This window comes from Lagopus muta, chromosome 1 (assembly GCF_023343835.1).
Source record: "Lagopus muta isolate bLagMut1 chromosome 1, bLagMut1 primary, whole genome shotgun sequence".
Classification (NCBI taxonomy): domain Eukaryota; kingdom Metazoa; phylum Chordata; class Aves; order Galliformes; family Phasianidae; genus Lagopus; species Lagopus muta.
In genome coordinates, this window is record NC_064433.1 from 91,519,017 (window position 1) to 91,535,435 (window position 16,419).

A 16,419-nucleotide genomic window follows, 5' to 3' on the forward strand; every position below is an offset into this window, starting at 1 on the left:
GATACTTTACCAACATTGGGTTGCTCCTCCATTTCTTCTAAGTTTCCTCTAAGATTTGTAAGTTCAAAAGTCAACAGTAAAACAGTGCCGTTTGACAAGCAGTCAACAGCTACTTCCATCTTTGCAACCTTTTTCAGAAAGGAAAAATGGCTCTGAGAGAAAGAAATGCTCCCTGAGCAGCTTTTCTTAAATAGATGTTCTTACAGACTTGCTACTGACACTGGAGAAGAAGAAGTCCACAGGGCAGCTGCTCTATCAGTGTTCCCTACACTCAGGGCCACCAACTCAAGGTCTGTGGGCTGGAAGGCCTCCACTGTTTTGGCTTCTCCATCTGTCTGATACCAGAGACTATTTAGTTAGCATTCAAAGCATAGGCCCCTTTGTGTAAACATTGTGGGAAGGCACCAAAGAGCAGTAGATGTTCCTGAACATTGGTACCATATACAGGCAAACTGAGAGGCTAACAAAGACCAATTGCAAGAATCCCTTAAATAAACAGTGCATGCAAAGTGATAGAACTTAATATGCATGATAATTCCTGGAATAGGTGGAAACGGAAACCGTATAAATATTCACATATTAAATGTATATAATGAGGGTGATTTAGCTCTGGTGCATGTATACTAGATGGAGAGGTTCCCATGCACCCAGTGCTGCAATAAAACCAGTGTCAGCTTTCAAAACTATTGTTTAGTTTGGAGAGAGTTCTTGGTTACGGTTTTCTGTAACGCTTCTCCCATAGCAGCTGCTGCTCTTGGGAAAAGAAGTTACTGTTGGAACACTGAAGACGGGTACATTCTGCTTATAGAAACACAGGATTAGATAGAACTTCTGTCCTCAAAACAAGGCAAGACTTGGTCCATATGGAGGGCAGTCTGTCAAATAGCCCCAAACTCAGCCAAGGAGTTTACTTAAGCTTTCTGTATCTGATAAAACAGAAAAACAAGGAACCAGCTTCCTTATCACGAACAGTCAAATCAAGCTTATAAAAACAGCTGCCTTGAGACTTATGGCTCCAGTGTCATCCAAAGCTTCAGTTAAACAGTAAAAAAAAAAATAAAAAGTACGTATTGCTTTACTGAGTGACACCACTTTTTTTGTACCAAGAGAATACTTCCTTTAAAGTTACAAGAGTCTATCTACCTCTTGTCTTGACACCACACAAATTCCATGGCAACTGAAAACACTTGTTTATTTTAGAGAAGCCAGGAGACTAAAAGGAAACTAGAGTAGGGGGAAGGACTTCCCTCAGGTCAGGGCTTTGCGCACCATCCGTGGCTTGGTATTTAAACGAAGACTGACTCATTTCCTCTCCATTTATTCAATCTTGTCTTACTATACTGAATTTTAACAGCAACTGATTAAGATATCACAGATACACCATCAGTGCTCCACAAAAGCAGCAGCTCATACCAGGCAGTACGTGAATGCCACCTAAGAAGAGTGATCTAAGTCCTTCTGACAAAGGATTACCATCTGCAGTGCACTGTTAGTGACTTCCCCATCCACATATATTAAATGATTCTGGTTGATAATGAAGGACACTTTTAAAAGCATTCACTATTAATTCCTTCAAAAAAGCACACCGGTACAATAGCTTTTCTATCTGTTATGTCACTTCTTTTTCAGGAGGCTGACGTAATGCAGAGTCAAAGCTTTCTTAGTAGCCATGCTTTTTATTCCTACCAGTTCTTATCATTGAGAACCAAAATAAAAGATGAAAGTCATCACTGCTAGATTACTACATCTGTGATCTTTAAGTACTATATAAGCTCCAAAATAGCCAAAAGAGCTACGAAAAGCTAGCTGCATACCACAATGCAGATATGTGACAGCAATAGCTGAAGAGAGTGCAATAAAAGCCAAATGCCGCAAAGGGTTACTGCAGCTTGAATAACACTCTATGAAAACCACAAAATGAATATTGAATAACGAAGACTGAGGACTCAAAAATCAGCATCTAAAAATTAAATGCAAGACATTTGCTGTTTCTTTGGTGGGAAATGTAAAGGAACACACCTTTGTGTATGGAGCCAGATGCGGTTAGAAATACCTTTCATCACTGGGACAGTGATAGGGATTGCTTGAGTAATACTAATTACTTAGGGCATACTAATTACTTTGTAATCAACGCTTACCTTAATGCTCTTATTTCATTTTGTCTTGCTTTGTGATGGAACTTAGCATTTCAGACTTCTGCTTGCTATGCCAACACATCACATAGGTGCCAAAACAGTACTGCTGCTCCATTTAATACATATTTTCTATCTTATTTCTTTGCCTTCCAGTTAACAGCCTAGTATTTACCACATAGAACTGGTTTTCTCATTTCCTAGTTCACTTACCAACAGTACCCAAAACCTTTCACTGCAACTGCATTATACATACGCAACAGCTGCAGCTGAATATGTGCAAAGTAAATGCAAGTATCCGTAATGCAAAGAACCAGCAAGACCTCAGGGGTGGAATGTTGTTCGAGGAAAAAATCCTGCTAGCGCTTATGAAACAAACCCCCTCAAGGGACTTCAGTTGAGACAAAATCATCCCTACACAACAAGAACATTCAAATTTGGTGGAGATGGCTAGATATTAAGAGCTGTGATACTCCTATAATAGGCCATGCATCTCAGTTGCCAATTCCAAAATCAAAGCTCAAAGACCCAGGAGCATCTGACACAGAAAGCACAAAGACAGTGCTAAGATCATTGGTTTATTGTGATACCTTGAAAGGCTGAGTTTTCCAGCTCTCAGCAAATTTCCAGAAGTGCACCAAATTCCTGATTTGGAAAACAAAAAAACAACCTCTCATGACTTGCACTGTTGTGTGGTTCTACAAAGGATTCTTTCCAGTATCTTTATTCACCTAAGTACAAGCAGTTATTCTTTTGCTCATCTATCAAATTTCATCAGAATCCCAATGACCAGGCATGCTGCTCTCCTCAGTCTACATGCAAAAATAAGTGTTAACTAAGAATGAACTGTGATATCATTCCTAGACCCTCTTGTTACATTTACAACATCATTAAACTGATTACCACAGTTGAAAATATATTATCTTTTAGGTGAAAAGCAACCATGTACCTTGTAGTACTGATGAACTAGACCTGCTATCTACACAGTGCTGAAGGATGCTGAAGCTAAATTTCACGCTGATAGGCTCCCCATTCTGAACAGAAAGTAATCAGAACTAGACAATTTCATGAAAGGAAAATTCTTTAACTTGTGATACAATTTGCTTTTGGTTGCCATTAAATAGCACATTAAGATATTTACTGTATAAGACAAAGCAGTCTTCCTCCAGAATGGCAGCTACTCCAACAAACTGCACAAGTTCAGAAATAATATCCATTTACGCTCCTTCACTCTTCAGTATTAAGAGTAGCCTTGATACAGAGCAGCAGGCATGGAGAAGTTGATCCTCAGAAAGAAATTTCAGACGTGCCCAATCATTTCTCAACATGTGTCTATTCAGCTTGGTCCCAAATTAAAGTCTGCCATACTGATAGACCCCTCTAATGACAAGAGGGCATTCTTCCAGAGTTAACTTCACATTCTTGATTTCAGGAAGGCAGAGGATGTCTCTGAATCGCTACCCAACTGAAAAGCAACCAAACTGCCTCCATCTGAAAACTCAGGAAAGGTTGTTCCCAACTACTGTTTTAAATATCAGAATGGCTCACTTCAAAGCAAAAGCACATGAAAATTTGCTTCTACTGCAAGTTTAACTTCTGGCAACTCAACTGCAGTTCCGCATTACGCTGTCAGTTTACAATCCTGAGTTGTAATGCATTTACAGACTGCCTTTTCCAACCGAGACTCTGAAAGGGCAAAAAACTTTCTTGCTAGGCCACTGTAAATACAAAACAGGCTTTTATTACTGTTAACTCAGACCACCTTCTTAACTCCTAGGACACTACAGTGAGCAGAAACACATGTATCAGTGCTACGAGCAGTCTGACTATATGTATGTTCACTGTATTGAGTCTCCATAAGGGTACCATGTACCCATACCGAATCAACCCATGCCCTTCTACAAGTGACACAAGATATTACGCAGCACCCCACCTCAGCTCTCCTTTCAAACACTTCTTACTCTCTGTTATGTAGAAGACATATTAATGCTGCCGCTCAAGTCATTAAAACACTACGCTTACTAAAAGTGTCCATACACATGTAGTCCATCACCTGCCTTAACTGCTCAACAACTCACCACGTAAAAATCAGACTCATCTAACGGAAGCACCGTACCCCAGCGTGGCAGTTCACAGGAGCCTAATCATTCCCTAGGAACGTGACACGAGTATCCTGCAGTTGGAAGCACATGTTGCTTCTACTTCTTAAAGGAAAAAAAAAAAAAAAAAAAATGCATTTCAAGCATCAATATAGCCCAGGTGTTCTGATATAGAACTGCTGCTGTCCCTCCATTATCATATGTAAACAAGCAAACGACTCATAGCTAATGAATGAGGTCAGGAGCCAGATGCTTCAGGTTGAGTTTGTACTCAATGATCCTGCAAGCCTGGGTGGTTGACTCTCCCAAACCCTCCAAGAAATGAGACTAAAGAAGAAAAAAAAATTACCAATGCTCCTACTAGAAACATAAAATAAAAAGGAGCCCACAGCAAAACATTCAAATAATTATTAAACGTCCCCCCTCCTCCCCAGTGTCAAAAGAAAACAACTGAAATCTAGCGATACGTTTCTCACGTAAGCTTTTTATTCATGGGCTGAGGCGGAGCGCTATTGTGAAGGCACCGCTCCGTGCTGAGCGCCTCGCAGCCACCAGGCATGGCTTTATGTTTGCGTCCTATCTGCACTGCTTTCACACCCGCAAAGCCAGAAATCTCACTGAAAAGATAGTTAAAAGTAATAAACAATGGCAGCTTTACCCAAAAATTAGTAGAGACATGGGAAAATAGGTGAGCAAAACTGAAAGGCAAAGCATCACATTGCGACAACCAAGCCACGCTTGCGTCACAGAGAACAAACCGCAGAGGAAAGTCAGAGGAGGAATTACATTTCTATGATAAAAATGGGGGGCTGAACGTGAGAGAAAAATGGGAGGAAAGCTGGGAAAGGTTTCATTCATACAAGCAAAAAAAAAAAAAAAAAATCCATCTCTATTCTTTCCCTTTTGAAATGCCAAAAAGAAAGAAATACTCCAGCTGTTAATTTTAAGATAGCTTTGCTTCTTTTTTCTTTTTGAAACTTGAAAAGTGATTTCAAACCAGTTCTTACAGTTTCCACCCCTCATTAGGAAATTGTGATCACACGGCTAAAAGCACTGACACCTGGATGAACTAAACTGCTTGCCGGTTACAGCAGGAAGAAAGGGAGAGGGGAATTCAATTGCACTGCTGAATATGAGTTCATTTATATAGAAAAAATGCGCATCTTATTGAACGAAAGCAGTATGAGAAGAAAAAGCCTCTGCAGTGGCACATCATCTTAGTATTAAATAATCAAGTGTTCAGGATGTCTCTTTTAAATATGGAAAAGAAACACATCCAACACTGCTGCTCCAGCAAAGGCTCAGGAAATGAAAATATCAGATAACCATGTTCTTCCTAACAGCTCTGTGCGTTCCCTCTCTTCTAGTGCAGGTATTGCACAAATGAAAACAAAACACCACTACCTGAATTCAGCCGGCTGAGCTGAATAGTCTCTAGATTTGATTTCATTCTAGATTAAAGAACAGAACTATCATAACATACGTGTACCCAGTAAAACACGATGGTAACAGGAATTCCCTCAGCTTGAAAAAAAAGTGCCACAATCACAAAGTTCTGCCCACTCAGAACTGAAATCATCCTTAGAAATCACATACGAAACCTCGTGATCCTCGCTGAGACCAATAACATTCCCATCAAAGCTCTTTTCCCTGCAGGAAGCTCTGTGGACAACCGTTTAAGGATACCGTTTTGAGGATATTTCTCCCCAGTCTGACTAGATAATCAGGCTCATATGTTTATCACCCCTATCCCATAATTATTTTTCTCTGCTTACATATGAAAGATACTATTTATTGTATACAGCTTTAATTTTTCCTATGCATTCAATGCTATTTAAGAAGCCGATGGACGATAAACAGAGGCCAATGCAAACACCACAAACCAGGGCAGCCAAATGCCAATCTCTGCCTGAAATCTTGAGGTTGCTCTGCTTGAATACTGCTCTTTTTTTTATTGCATACATTAATGGCTAATAGAAAGGGAAGAAAACCTAGAGTAAGTCCACTGACTCTAAGATTCCTTCTTCACATTGTGACTTTTCTCTCAAGAAGCATTTACTCCAAAAACACTTTACAATTACAACAAAGCAAGTATCTCTCCATACCTGCTACATCATGAGTGAGGTTCACCCACACGATGCACTGTTATAGGCTGAAGAATATGCAGAGTATTCTTTTCCTGCTTTATTTTTCTCCTGTTTCCTTAGATTTCATGAAGGCTTTTTGTTAACTTGCTCCTCTGCCTTTGTGCTTCTCCCCTCATATTTTCCCCCACCCACAGCACCGCAGCAGAAGCAAGTATGTGCGTGCATTTGGTGAGGAAGGAGAAAACATTAAGCAAGATTTTAAGAAAACTGCCTAAAAATATCTCCTTCCCCAAGCCTCAAAACCCAGAATTAACTAGAAAAAGCAGAAACAAACCAACCAGCTTAATCATAAAAGCTGTGCTTAGATTACTGAAATTAATCTTTCCTTCACTACAGAGATTTAATACAGAGGGCACCTACACTTACACTATTGTTTAAAGAACAAATGCAATGTTCCTTAAAAATTGGATCACCTAACACTATTAAACAGAGCCACCCAACATTGGCCATCACCCTATGTGAGGCCATTACTAGTGGTTTCCATTTGCAATTGTACTGATCATAGACTAATCACAGAAAGTCCACGGTGCTTGTTGTGCATGGGAGTCTGGACACACAGTGAGCACTGTTCTGGGCTACTTTCTGGAACAGACATCCAGCTTCAGCACTTTAGCCACCACCTACACCAAATGCAGTGGGAGACTCAGCAGGGACATCTCCGTAGGTTTCGTATGAGTTAGGAATACGCTCAAAGCTCTTAAAAGTAAATACAAGCAAGTTAACTGAATTGCTTTCAGGTTTATAAAGACATCTTTGTTGAATTTTGTCCTGTTAACCACATACATATTTGCTTTTAAGGTATCATTTGTGTGTGTCAGTGAGCAAGGCATTTCCCAAGATTTACATTAGTTTTCTAAAGAGAACTTCTGAACTCAGAATGTGGTTTATTCTAAGACAGTTTCTGTAACAGTCTGGAAATCCCCAAGGACTACATCACCATCACCTTTCCTATTTGAGTGTGATATTAGAACAGCTAGCTTCTGCAGCTTTTTGCCTTAGGTGCAGTACCTTCTACTGTGCTTTGGGCAAAAAACAAGATGCATGGGAATGCAGCGTTTGAGTGTAATCACAACTTCACGCCAAAAGGACAGGTAGCTGATCAAGAATGCCCCTTTTCTCCTGAAAAGGCACCTTGCACACAAATCTACAAACACAGTGGATGCTAAGAACAGACATGGCAATTTCCTAAACTGATTATTCAATATCTGCAATTTAATGATTACTGCTAAAACATGCTTCATTTTATTATCAATTCATTTAACGTATTGCGAGCAAGAAGAAACAATAACTGAGATCACCAGGAAAACACGTGAAGCATGGATGCTGGCAGCTAACAGCAATTCAAAAAGTAGAACCATGCTATCACATCTGATGATTAAACTCAAAGAACATCAAAGAACGCTCTGGCAGTAATACATGAAATGAGGAAATGCTGGTTGGCCTTTTGTTTTCAGTTTTTTTTTTTTCTTTTCTTTTTTTTTGCTTTCCCAACAATGAAAAAAAGGTATTTGTATTGTCATAGCACTTCCAGCAAGTTGATATTAAAAAGGCGATTTCATGCCAATGTCGGCTGTTTAATCAGATAAAAAAGGCTTTCCTATTTCCCATTGTATAGATCAAGTTGGCTACAGGAGCCACACAGAGCTTTGAGCAGCACATTTTTCCATGAGGGCTGTATCGTTTGATCATAGCAAAGCACAAAGGCTGCTGGGTAATCTGAATGAGAGCTGAAAAAAAAAGTGAGCCAGGCAGCCTGCTGAGGCCAGGATAACCATGTCAGGATAACCATGTCATCCTGGCATCCCACAGCACTTCCCAAACAGTCCAAGGGCTGGGGAGGACGCTTCATCTCCACGCACAAACTCATGGACGTTCTCTCAAGGTTCCCAATTAACATTGTGTTTGTCAGAACTCATCAATAGCAACTTTGAAATGTGCTTGTTACAGCCAGCTTCCCTGCACTAAGGAAGATTCTCTTGATTGCCTGCGCAACATCAAATTTCAAATCTTTACTGCTTTGTAAGGTCATACACCGAATTTTCGAGATAGGTCTTTGCAAAGCACATAGCAATTTATGATGCCAATAAATGCCTCTGAAGACAGAGGTTTTGTTATGAGAGGACAGGGCACTTCTGAAGGGGTGTTTGTGCTGTTGCTCACAGCTTTCCCCAGCAGACTGGAGGCAGCAGAGGGACTGCAGGTAAAGTCACCTGCTATTCAGAACCGTGACAGATGGACGTGTTGATAGGTTAACAGGTCAGGTGGGACCCCAAGCAGGACCAAGTTCAGAAACTCCTCTTTCTACCAAGCGCAGTCCCTGAAACAACACCTCCCTGATATCTGCAGCCTTCTAATCCTTCCATGGTAGCAAGCAGCCCCTCAATCAAGACTTTGCTTTCTTTTGTTAACTCCTCTTTTATACGTCCCAACTCTGACCCAAATTTGTCTCTGGGCTGCGAAGCAGGTAAAGTAACCAAAACAAGCACATCAGTCCTCCACACCCAAATTCCTTCAGAGCTGCTGATCCAAAGAAAAAGCCTTCAGAGCTGCAGCCAAAAGTACCAGATCACCACCAGTAGCCCCAGCTATTGAACAGTCCAATTGAAACCACTCTTAGCTGCTGAGTCATGAAATGCAAGCTAATTACCCATCATTTCCCATTACTTCCACCAATATTACCACTCTCTTTCATGGAATACCAGCACTAGCACTAACTTACAAGATTGCTTATGCAAAATCTAGAACCTAAGCATGCAGAATTTGGTACTAATGTATGAGGTCATTTTCATGCTGTACTTTCAATTAAAAATCGACAGCACTGAAATGAAACTATTCCGATTAGTTTGCTTATTTTCTGGGCCTCAGAACATAACTGGTCCTCACAGAGGAATTAAGAATACTGATAGCTTTTGTTGTTTCATTCCATTATTAAAAAAAAAAAAAAGGCTGGGGGGTGTGCCTTCCTTCCCCACCATGATGCTCATCATCCCATTCTCCTAAATGGGAAGTCTGAAACAGCAGCATCCTTTCTGATCCTCTCTGATCTATATACTGCAGATACAGAGCCTGCCTGTTCATAAAAGACAATATGGGCACTCGCACTCTCAAGCTGATTTTCGCTTTTTCCATTCCGAGCTTCCATTCTTTTTCACAAGTAAGGTGATCATTTTCCCCAAGCATTCTACTAAGCTGCCTATGCTCCCCCCTCACATGAGGGGAATTTTCACTGCCAAGGCACCTGCAGTCCAGAGCTTTAGATTCCAAGTATATTCAGCCTGATAATAACTGCCACAGCGCTATTTCTAAATGTAACACTAGCTCAGGCAAACACTGCTGGGAACTGAATGATCTAATCTCCATGTGACTAAAAAGTTGGGGTTTTCAGTTAGCAATTTTTCATGTATTGTTATGCCAGTTTGTCATTAAGAAAGCTCTATTCCTCCCAATAGCTTACTGTTTAGAAATGAACTCAAAAAACATAACAGCTAAATTATGAAGTGCTATGCTGAGAAGCACGTAGACCTCAGTAACAGAAGATTCAGCAATCAAATTGTATCAGTTCTCTCAAATTAATAAAACAGGCATTACATGCAGATAAACAGTCTGCATTTTTAGGGAAAAAAACAACATACAGAGATTTTAATTCAAGCTATCTTAGCAATAACACGTTCATACTGATTAAAGAAAACACCTACTAAGCACAACTGTTACCAGCATAAACCAGCACATCTTCAAGTAGGTAATGGGAACAATAGCACCTGCAACAGCATTTTACAGTCATCTCCGTATTAGAAGCTTATTACAACGTCTCCATCACATTTGTAACTCCAGTTGCAGCATGCCAGAATTCAACTTCCACAATAAGCTCATCAGAAATGACAAGATACACAACATATTTTTTTTTCTTCCTCGTCTGCAGAGACAACTGCAACTTTAATTTTCCAGATGTTTTCATCTTCCTTGCAGGCTGCCTGCGACATTCTCCCATTTGCTGGTGGATGATTTCAAGTCTCCCTCTTTCTTCAGAGGAAGAAAAATGTGAAGAGGTCATTTAATTCTAACCTCCGATAAATGGATGGATGCTCAATACAATTTAATGCAAATGATAACCACAGTACCAAGCCACGAGAAGAAATCCACACACCCTACATTTTCTCCTTTTGTAAGCGCGCTGAAAGGCTAATAACAACAAATTTCAGTCCTACAGAAACCACCTTTGTTGAACTGAAGCAAAGGTGAACAACCTTTCTCTTGCCAATGCAAGATGTTAGAAAAAAATACCTGGCATGCCACTTAAACATACTTTGTGCTACTCAGTGATAACATAAGAAGTCTGACGGCCTAGAAATCTCAGGCAACCTCCAAGTTAAGCCATTAAGCCAGCATTAAACAGACACTTGGTTATGCCAACAAACTAAAAGCACCTCAGTTAAGCTCAATGTTTTTAATCACATTTTACTGGAGGCTAAATTCAGAAATCCCATCACTTCACAAACATGAGAAAAAGGCTAAATACTTCTCTTTGACTATCAGAATGCAGCAGAGAATGCCACACTGAACGCAGCCAGCACTGCTACCTGTGAAATGAAATGGAGGTGCGCAACCCAGCGACAAATGGAAATGTTCAGGGAGCAGAAACAGCTGACCATTTCCAAAGGCTGATGGGCAGGAAGTTTCCTGGTACAACCTGCAGGTCAACAGACCCTTAAATGAGAGCAGGAAAACATTTTGCCTGCTTCAGAAAAGAATAGGACAAAGAAAGGCAAGCCAGAATTGAACAAATTCTTCTGGGAGAAGACGCAGCAGATCACTACTATGCTCCCATTCTAGTTTTAGAAGTACAAGCATTCCTCTCAGCTAGCCACAAAAGCGTTTTCCTCTCCATTCACAACACATCAGCTTTTGGGGCTAACGCAGCTAAAAAGGTCAAGATAAAGGCAGACGTAATATCCCAGGTTTGGGGGGTGAATTTATAGTAAGCAGCCATTAGGTTTCATTTGAGAGACCTGGAGCATGTTAGTTGCTGTTACTGAATAAACAAGCCCCGGGATCACACAGAGATGCTTATCACCGCGCCAGAGCTGAGGAAAGCCGAGAATAGAGTAGACTGCAGTGAAGTCACTGCCCTGAATTCGTGACATCATAATTGTTTCCATGGCAACTGGCTGTCTCAAGCACCGGCCCTGCCTCTGCCGCAGAGCCACGGCGCACCTGTGCCGCCACAAAAGAAGCCTCCTTATCCACGCACACCTAGTCAGCAGCACGGGAAATAAGATATTATGGAAAGCAAATTGCCTTTCAATGCCTCGTTTTGTCCATCTGGTTTGCGACTTGTTTAAACGCTCAGGCACACAGAAAGAGGCCTGGTGAAGTATACATGCGATGAAAAGGGCCTAATTGAAAAAGTGATGTTTTTCTTCCACAGAAATGCTAATTTTTTCAGTATGGAGTAATTTTTCTATTTGTACTTTTCTCTCTCTGTGCATACATCTGCAGCCACATACAACAAACCTATGCTCCAATAGGAAACACGGGGCAAGAACTCCCAGGGACAACAAACAAACATTCGTTTTCTAAGCCGGACAGCCAGTGCACGCGGGACTGTCACACAGCAGAACACAGCAGCAGCCAGCACGCTGAGAGCCTAGCCTTCCTTTTGTTTAAGGCCGCCCCAGCAGAGCCTTCCACCACCGGTGGTTATTCCCAGTGCTCACTAAATGCAGTGCAGGGATCTGCAGGGCTCTGGCAGCAGCCACCAAGCAGTCTGCTCAGAAATCAAATATCATCCTTTCCCTCTAAGCTGGCCTTTCTTGTGGGCGCTCCCCCGAGTTTTCATATCATGTAGTAATCCCACGTCAAATGTTGCACAGTTCAGCCTTGAAGAGTTGATGAGAACCAAAGCAATCATTTCCAAACAAATTTTAACAAGTAGATCACAGCATGTAGCAAAGTGTATTTATTTGCTACCTCAGTGGTTCTTAAAAACAATCCCTACGATTTTTGCCAGACCAAAGAATGCTTCCATATGCACCGAGTCAATCAGGCTACCGAGTTCCAGTGTGCACTGGTCAACAGCTTCTAAGAAAACAGCAACATCTTTGTTATCAATTAAACCACATTTCTATCCTGGCTTCATGCCTCGGTCAGACACTTTATTGCTATCCACAACACTGATTACAGCAAAGGCAAAGGACAGAAGTACTGAAGCATCTGCCTGTCCAGCACCCACATTTTATAAAGCTTGTCACAACAAACAACTACACACAAAGCTGACACTGCAAGCGAGGTGAGGAGTTTAGATACAGGCAATTAGTAGACAGCTGCATCCACAACATTTGTCTCCCATGTTCTGATATTAACACACGTAACCAAGAATGACAGCTACAACTTGGATGACAGTGCCACAAAAATCCCTAACCAACGTGTCACAGAATTAAGCCTGTTCAAGAAACAACTGCCCATAGCAGCCTGCATATTACAAGAAAACTGTTAATCATACCAAGCTATTCCCTGCTAATGAAAGGCATGTTCATTTCTCTACCTTCCAAGTGTTTGCTTTTCTAAAGCCTTAGGGACAGATGCTGCCTTTGGTGATTATTACTTGTGTATACAGGCATATAGCCTAATACACAAAACACAGTCAATACAACTGCCACAAACTCAGAAAACTGAAAGCAGCGAACTGATAAAACCTCAAGCAAGTCATGCCAGAAATGCAGACAGATTTCTCAACTTCTCTATAATAATTCCAAGCTTCTTTAAGTGTCTGTATTATACAATCCACAGACACACCTGTGATGAGAATATACGACAAATGGCAATGACACCTCCTCCCTCATTTGTAAATAGAGCATTTCTAGCTCAGATCCACACCACGTGAAATCAGAACTTCAATAAATAATGAAGATACTGCTCTGCCTGCAGTTAATTTTGCATTTAGAGAGACTGACAGATTAACCGATCCCTTAAGCAACTAACGCCTCTTCTCTGAGTGCGCACAGAAAATGACAGATTGTCTCAAGACTTTGGAGTTTTTCGTGCAACTTTGAAGTGATCTTGCTGAATGAGGTTTATCCCACCAACAATCCTTCTGTTAATCCTAGCCTTCTCGCAAGTTAATGCTACATAGGGAGAATGAGAGGACAGAACTGCTGGCACACCTTTGTATGCGGTATTTTTAATTCATACTATTAATCAATACTATTGAAGGAGCAACAATTGAATTTTTTCTTCAGATCTTTAGAGATGCCTAAAACACTTGCAAACCTGACTTATAGACCACACAGTGCAGAAACACTCCCTGTTCCTCCTATCCCCCCACAAACCAAGGTGAAAAACTCTGTCTTTATTCAAACTACCACATAGCAAATCCTTCCTACTACTGAAGAGCTCATTACCCAAAAATCACAGAAAGCTGAAGTTAAAAAGTACTTAACTTCAATGCTATATACTTTAAAATTAGCCGTTAGCTTAAAAATAGCTAGTTTGCTAGAGATATTATTAAAAATGTGTTGCAAGACCTTGCTGGGTCCGTTTTCAATTTTAACTATGTTGAGAATGACATTAACGAAGTAGTTTTTCCAACACAAGCATGGTTCAGTCACATTCTCAGGAAGTTTTATGACACTGGGCTTTAGTCAGTCCTCAGCGTATTTTGAACCCGTCCCTGCACCGCCACAGAAGGGAACCATATAAGGTGCAACTGTGATGGAACTAGGTTACCAAATGAAAATGCATCATTAAAAACCATTTTACCTCTTGGAACTCTGAAGGGAGATTATTCTTTACAACACCACTGCTTCCTGCTGCAATGAGAAAAGCAGCAGCCTCCCACTAAAGAAATTTCAGAATTATGCAGATTTCTGCAGCCTGTGCCTGTAGGATACTTCTGGAAGACAAGACCCTCACAAAGTTGAGAATCTACTCAGCAGTGGGTTCTTTGTATGCTGCAGTAACAGCGGCTGAATCTTTAAAGCATGAACCCCTCCCATCTTCCCCTTATCTTCATGAGGTAAGACAGCAAAAGGAGCCTCCAATTCTCTACTCCCCATACAAGCAAACAGGAAAGACATAAGAGCAACACCTAGATTGCTTTACAGAGCTGCATATGTTCAGGGCATCAGAGAACATCATCTTTCCAGAACTCTTACGGTGCTGATGAGCTCTTTAGGGTAGGAAAAGAACAACCTATGAAACCTAAAATGAACCGAGAGATAAGCAGGAAGTCTATTCTCTTTTTGTTTGAAAGAAAGATCAAAGATCACCATACTGGCTCACATGCAAGATACACCTGACCTCCTCCAACAGCAGACTCCTGATGTAAAACCAGGATAAACACAGAGACAGTGCCTTTGGTTACGTTCCCAAAAATGTAAGAACGTTCTTCTCTGTGGTTGCCTGAGCTGGATGTGAAGAACAATGTGCAACAGAGTGTTTAGACCTTCCTTGTACTCTACCTTGCACAGGCAAACTAACACGTAAGCAGCAGAGGTTCAGATATCTGTTTTCTAGTTTACACTTCCATCTGACATCTCCTCTTCTGACAATTTGCATAAAAATCCCTACAACTGCTGCTACTTCTGCATCATTTTCTAGCACAATGCTTGGCTAACTCTGATAAAAAGTGGTGCAGCCAGGCTTCTTCCTTACTTTGGCTCATCCAGCCTAAGCAAAGAGCATCTGTGCCTGCAGTAGAAGCTGGATAAAGGTTAGTGATGCTGTGAGAGTCAAGCAACTTGCCACGTTAAGACACAGCCACTCATTTGAAGTAAGGACCTGCTAGACTTTGGACTAAGTACATATACAGAAGAAATCCTCAACTGTTCTGAAAAGTATTTCCAAGTTCCCAAGCTTAATCAGTCTTGTTCTCATAAGATCTCTAAAGCTAACTATACTCTAACTGAATTGGAACAGCAAGTAAAGATGACTTTACAACTTTCTTTTTTAAGGGAACCTACTAAGTACCGGACAAACTCACAATTTACACTGGAAGTTCAGATCAACACATTTAATAAAAAAGAATGACCAGACAGCCACATTTCTAACACTGAGAAGAGACATCTTCATTCAGACTCAAGCACTGCCAGCAGGTTACTCCTCCCTTTGCTCTCCCTACCTCCAGTTTCTCCATGCAATGCTACCCAATTTCTGCCAGAAGCTAGGGCAGTTTTACATAGCCTTTATCAGAACAGACAATAATCCAGAAAGTGACAGCCCAGTACTCTCCCTGCTTATGTTCCCACTTCTTTTTGGCAGCAACCCACTCTTAAATTGGATTAAGCGTAACATGAACTGTACCCTCAGGTACGATGACAAAGCAACTCAAACGATCCCTCACTCACAGATTTCAATCAGAATTATCTGGGCTTCTCCAGGCAGCTAAGACCACAGCCTTTGCTAACCTCACTAATTTTAACCTGAATGGATTAGACAACACTCATGTGGGCAGACCCAACAGATGCAAGGGAACGGCAAACTCCAACAGTCAGAAGCAATGATGTGTCTACTGCTACAATTAGAAGAATCCATTAACAGCCCAAGCTTTCCAGCACATTTTCCAAAGGGTGTGCACACATGCATGTAGAACACAGTGGGAAGCACTGGTAGAAGCTGGTAGGGAGTTGGATAGCATTTTGTGGCATTTCCACCTCTCTGCAGCCTTCAGAATAATCAAGTGCCAATTCTGATTTAAACCTCCAGCTGAAAACTCAAACAGGAGCGATCACCTTCTGTACTAAAGACCAGCAGGTGAGAAGCAGAATTATGGAAAAATAGAATGGCATCTTTGCAGCAGAATTCCCGAAAGAAACTTAAAGCACATTTTTCATTCAGTAGACCATATTAACTAATACATAAATGAGTGATTCATCAGATGTCTGAGTCATTTTTACCTTTATTCACTGTATACTCCTCCCCTTGGGCTATGTCCAAGCAGTATAAAGCTAAAACTCCACACTGGTATGGTCAGGCACAAATTACTAAGTCACATGGCATTTTTCAAATAAAACTGAATCATCAGAAGGACAAAGAGAACAAACAGCA

General features: G+C 41.0%; 1 protein-coding gene across 7 annotated transcripts in view; it reads right to left on the minus strand.

Moving 5' to 3' along the window:
- Positions 1-16,419, minus strand: part of POU2F1 (POU class 2 homeobox 1) — a 109,879-nt gene that overhangs the window by 85,025 nt on the left and 8,435 nt on the right. For 3 of the 7 annotated variants that reach the window (XM_048930161.1, XM_048930150.1, XM_048930109.1), the window contains exon 1: positions 11-3,595. The exons of 2 other annotated variants lie outside the window; for them this stretch is intronic. In XM_048930161.1, the coding sequence (XP_048786118.1) occupies positions 11-119 (109 nt within the window). In that variant the 5' untranslated portion in view covers positions 120-3,595. Of the gene's footprint in view, positions 1-10; positions 3,597-16,419 lie in introns of those variants that run through there. 2 more of the 7 variants (XM_048930139.1, XM_048930106.1) reach the window with 2 other exon arrangements.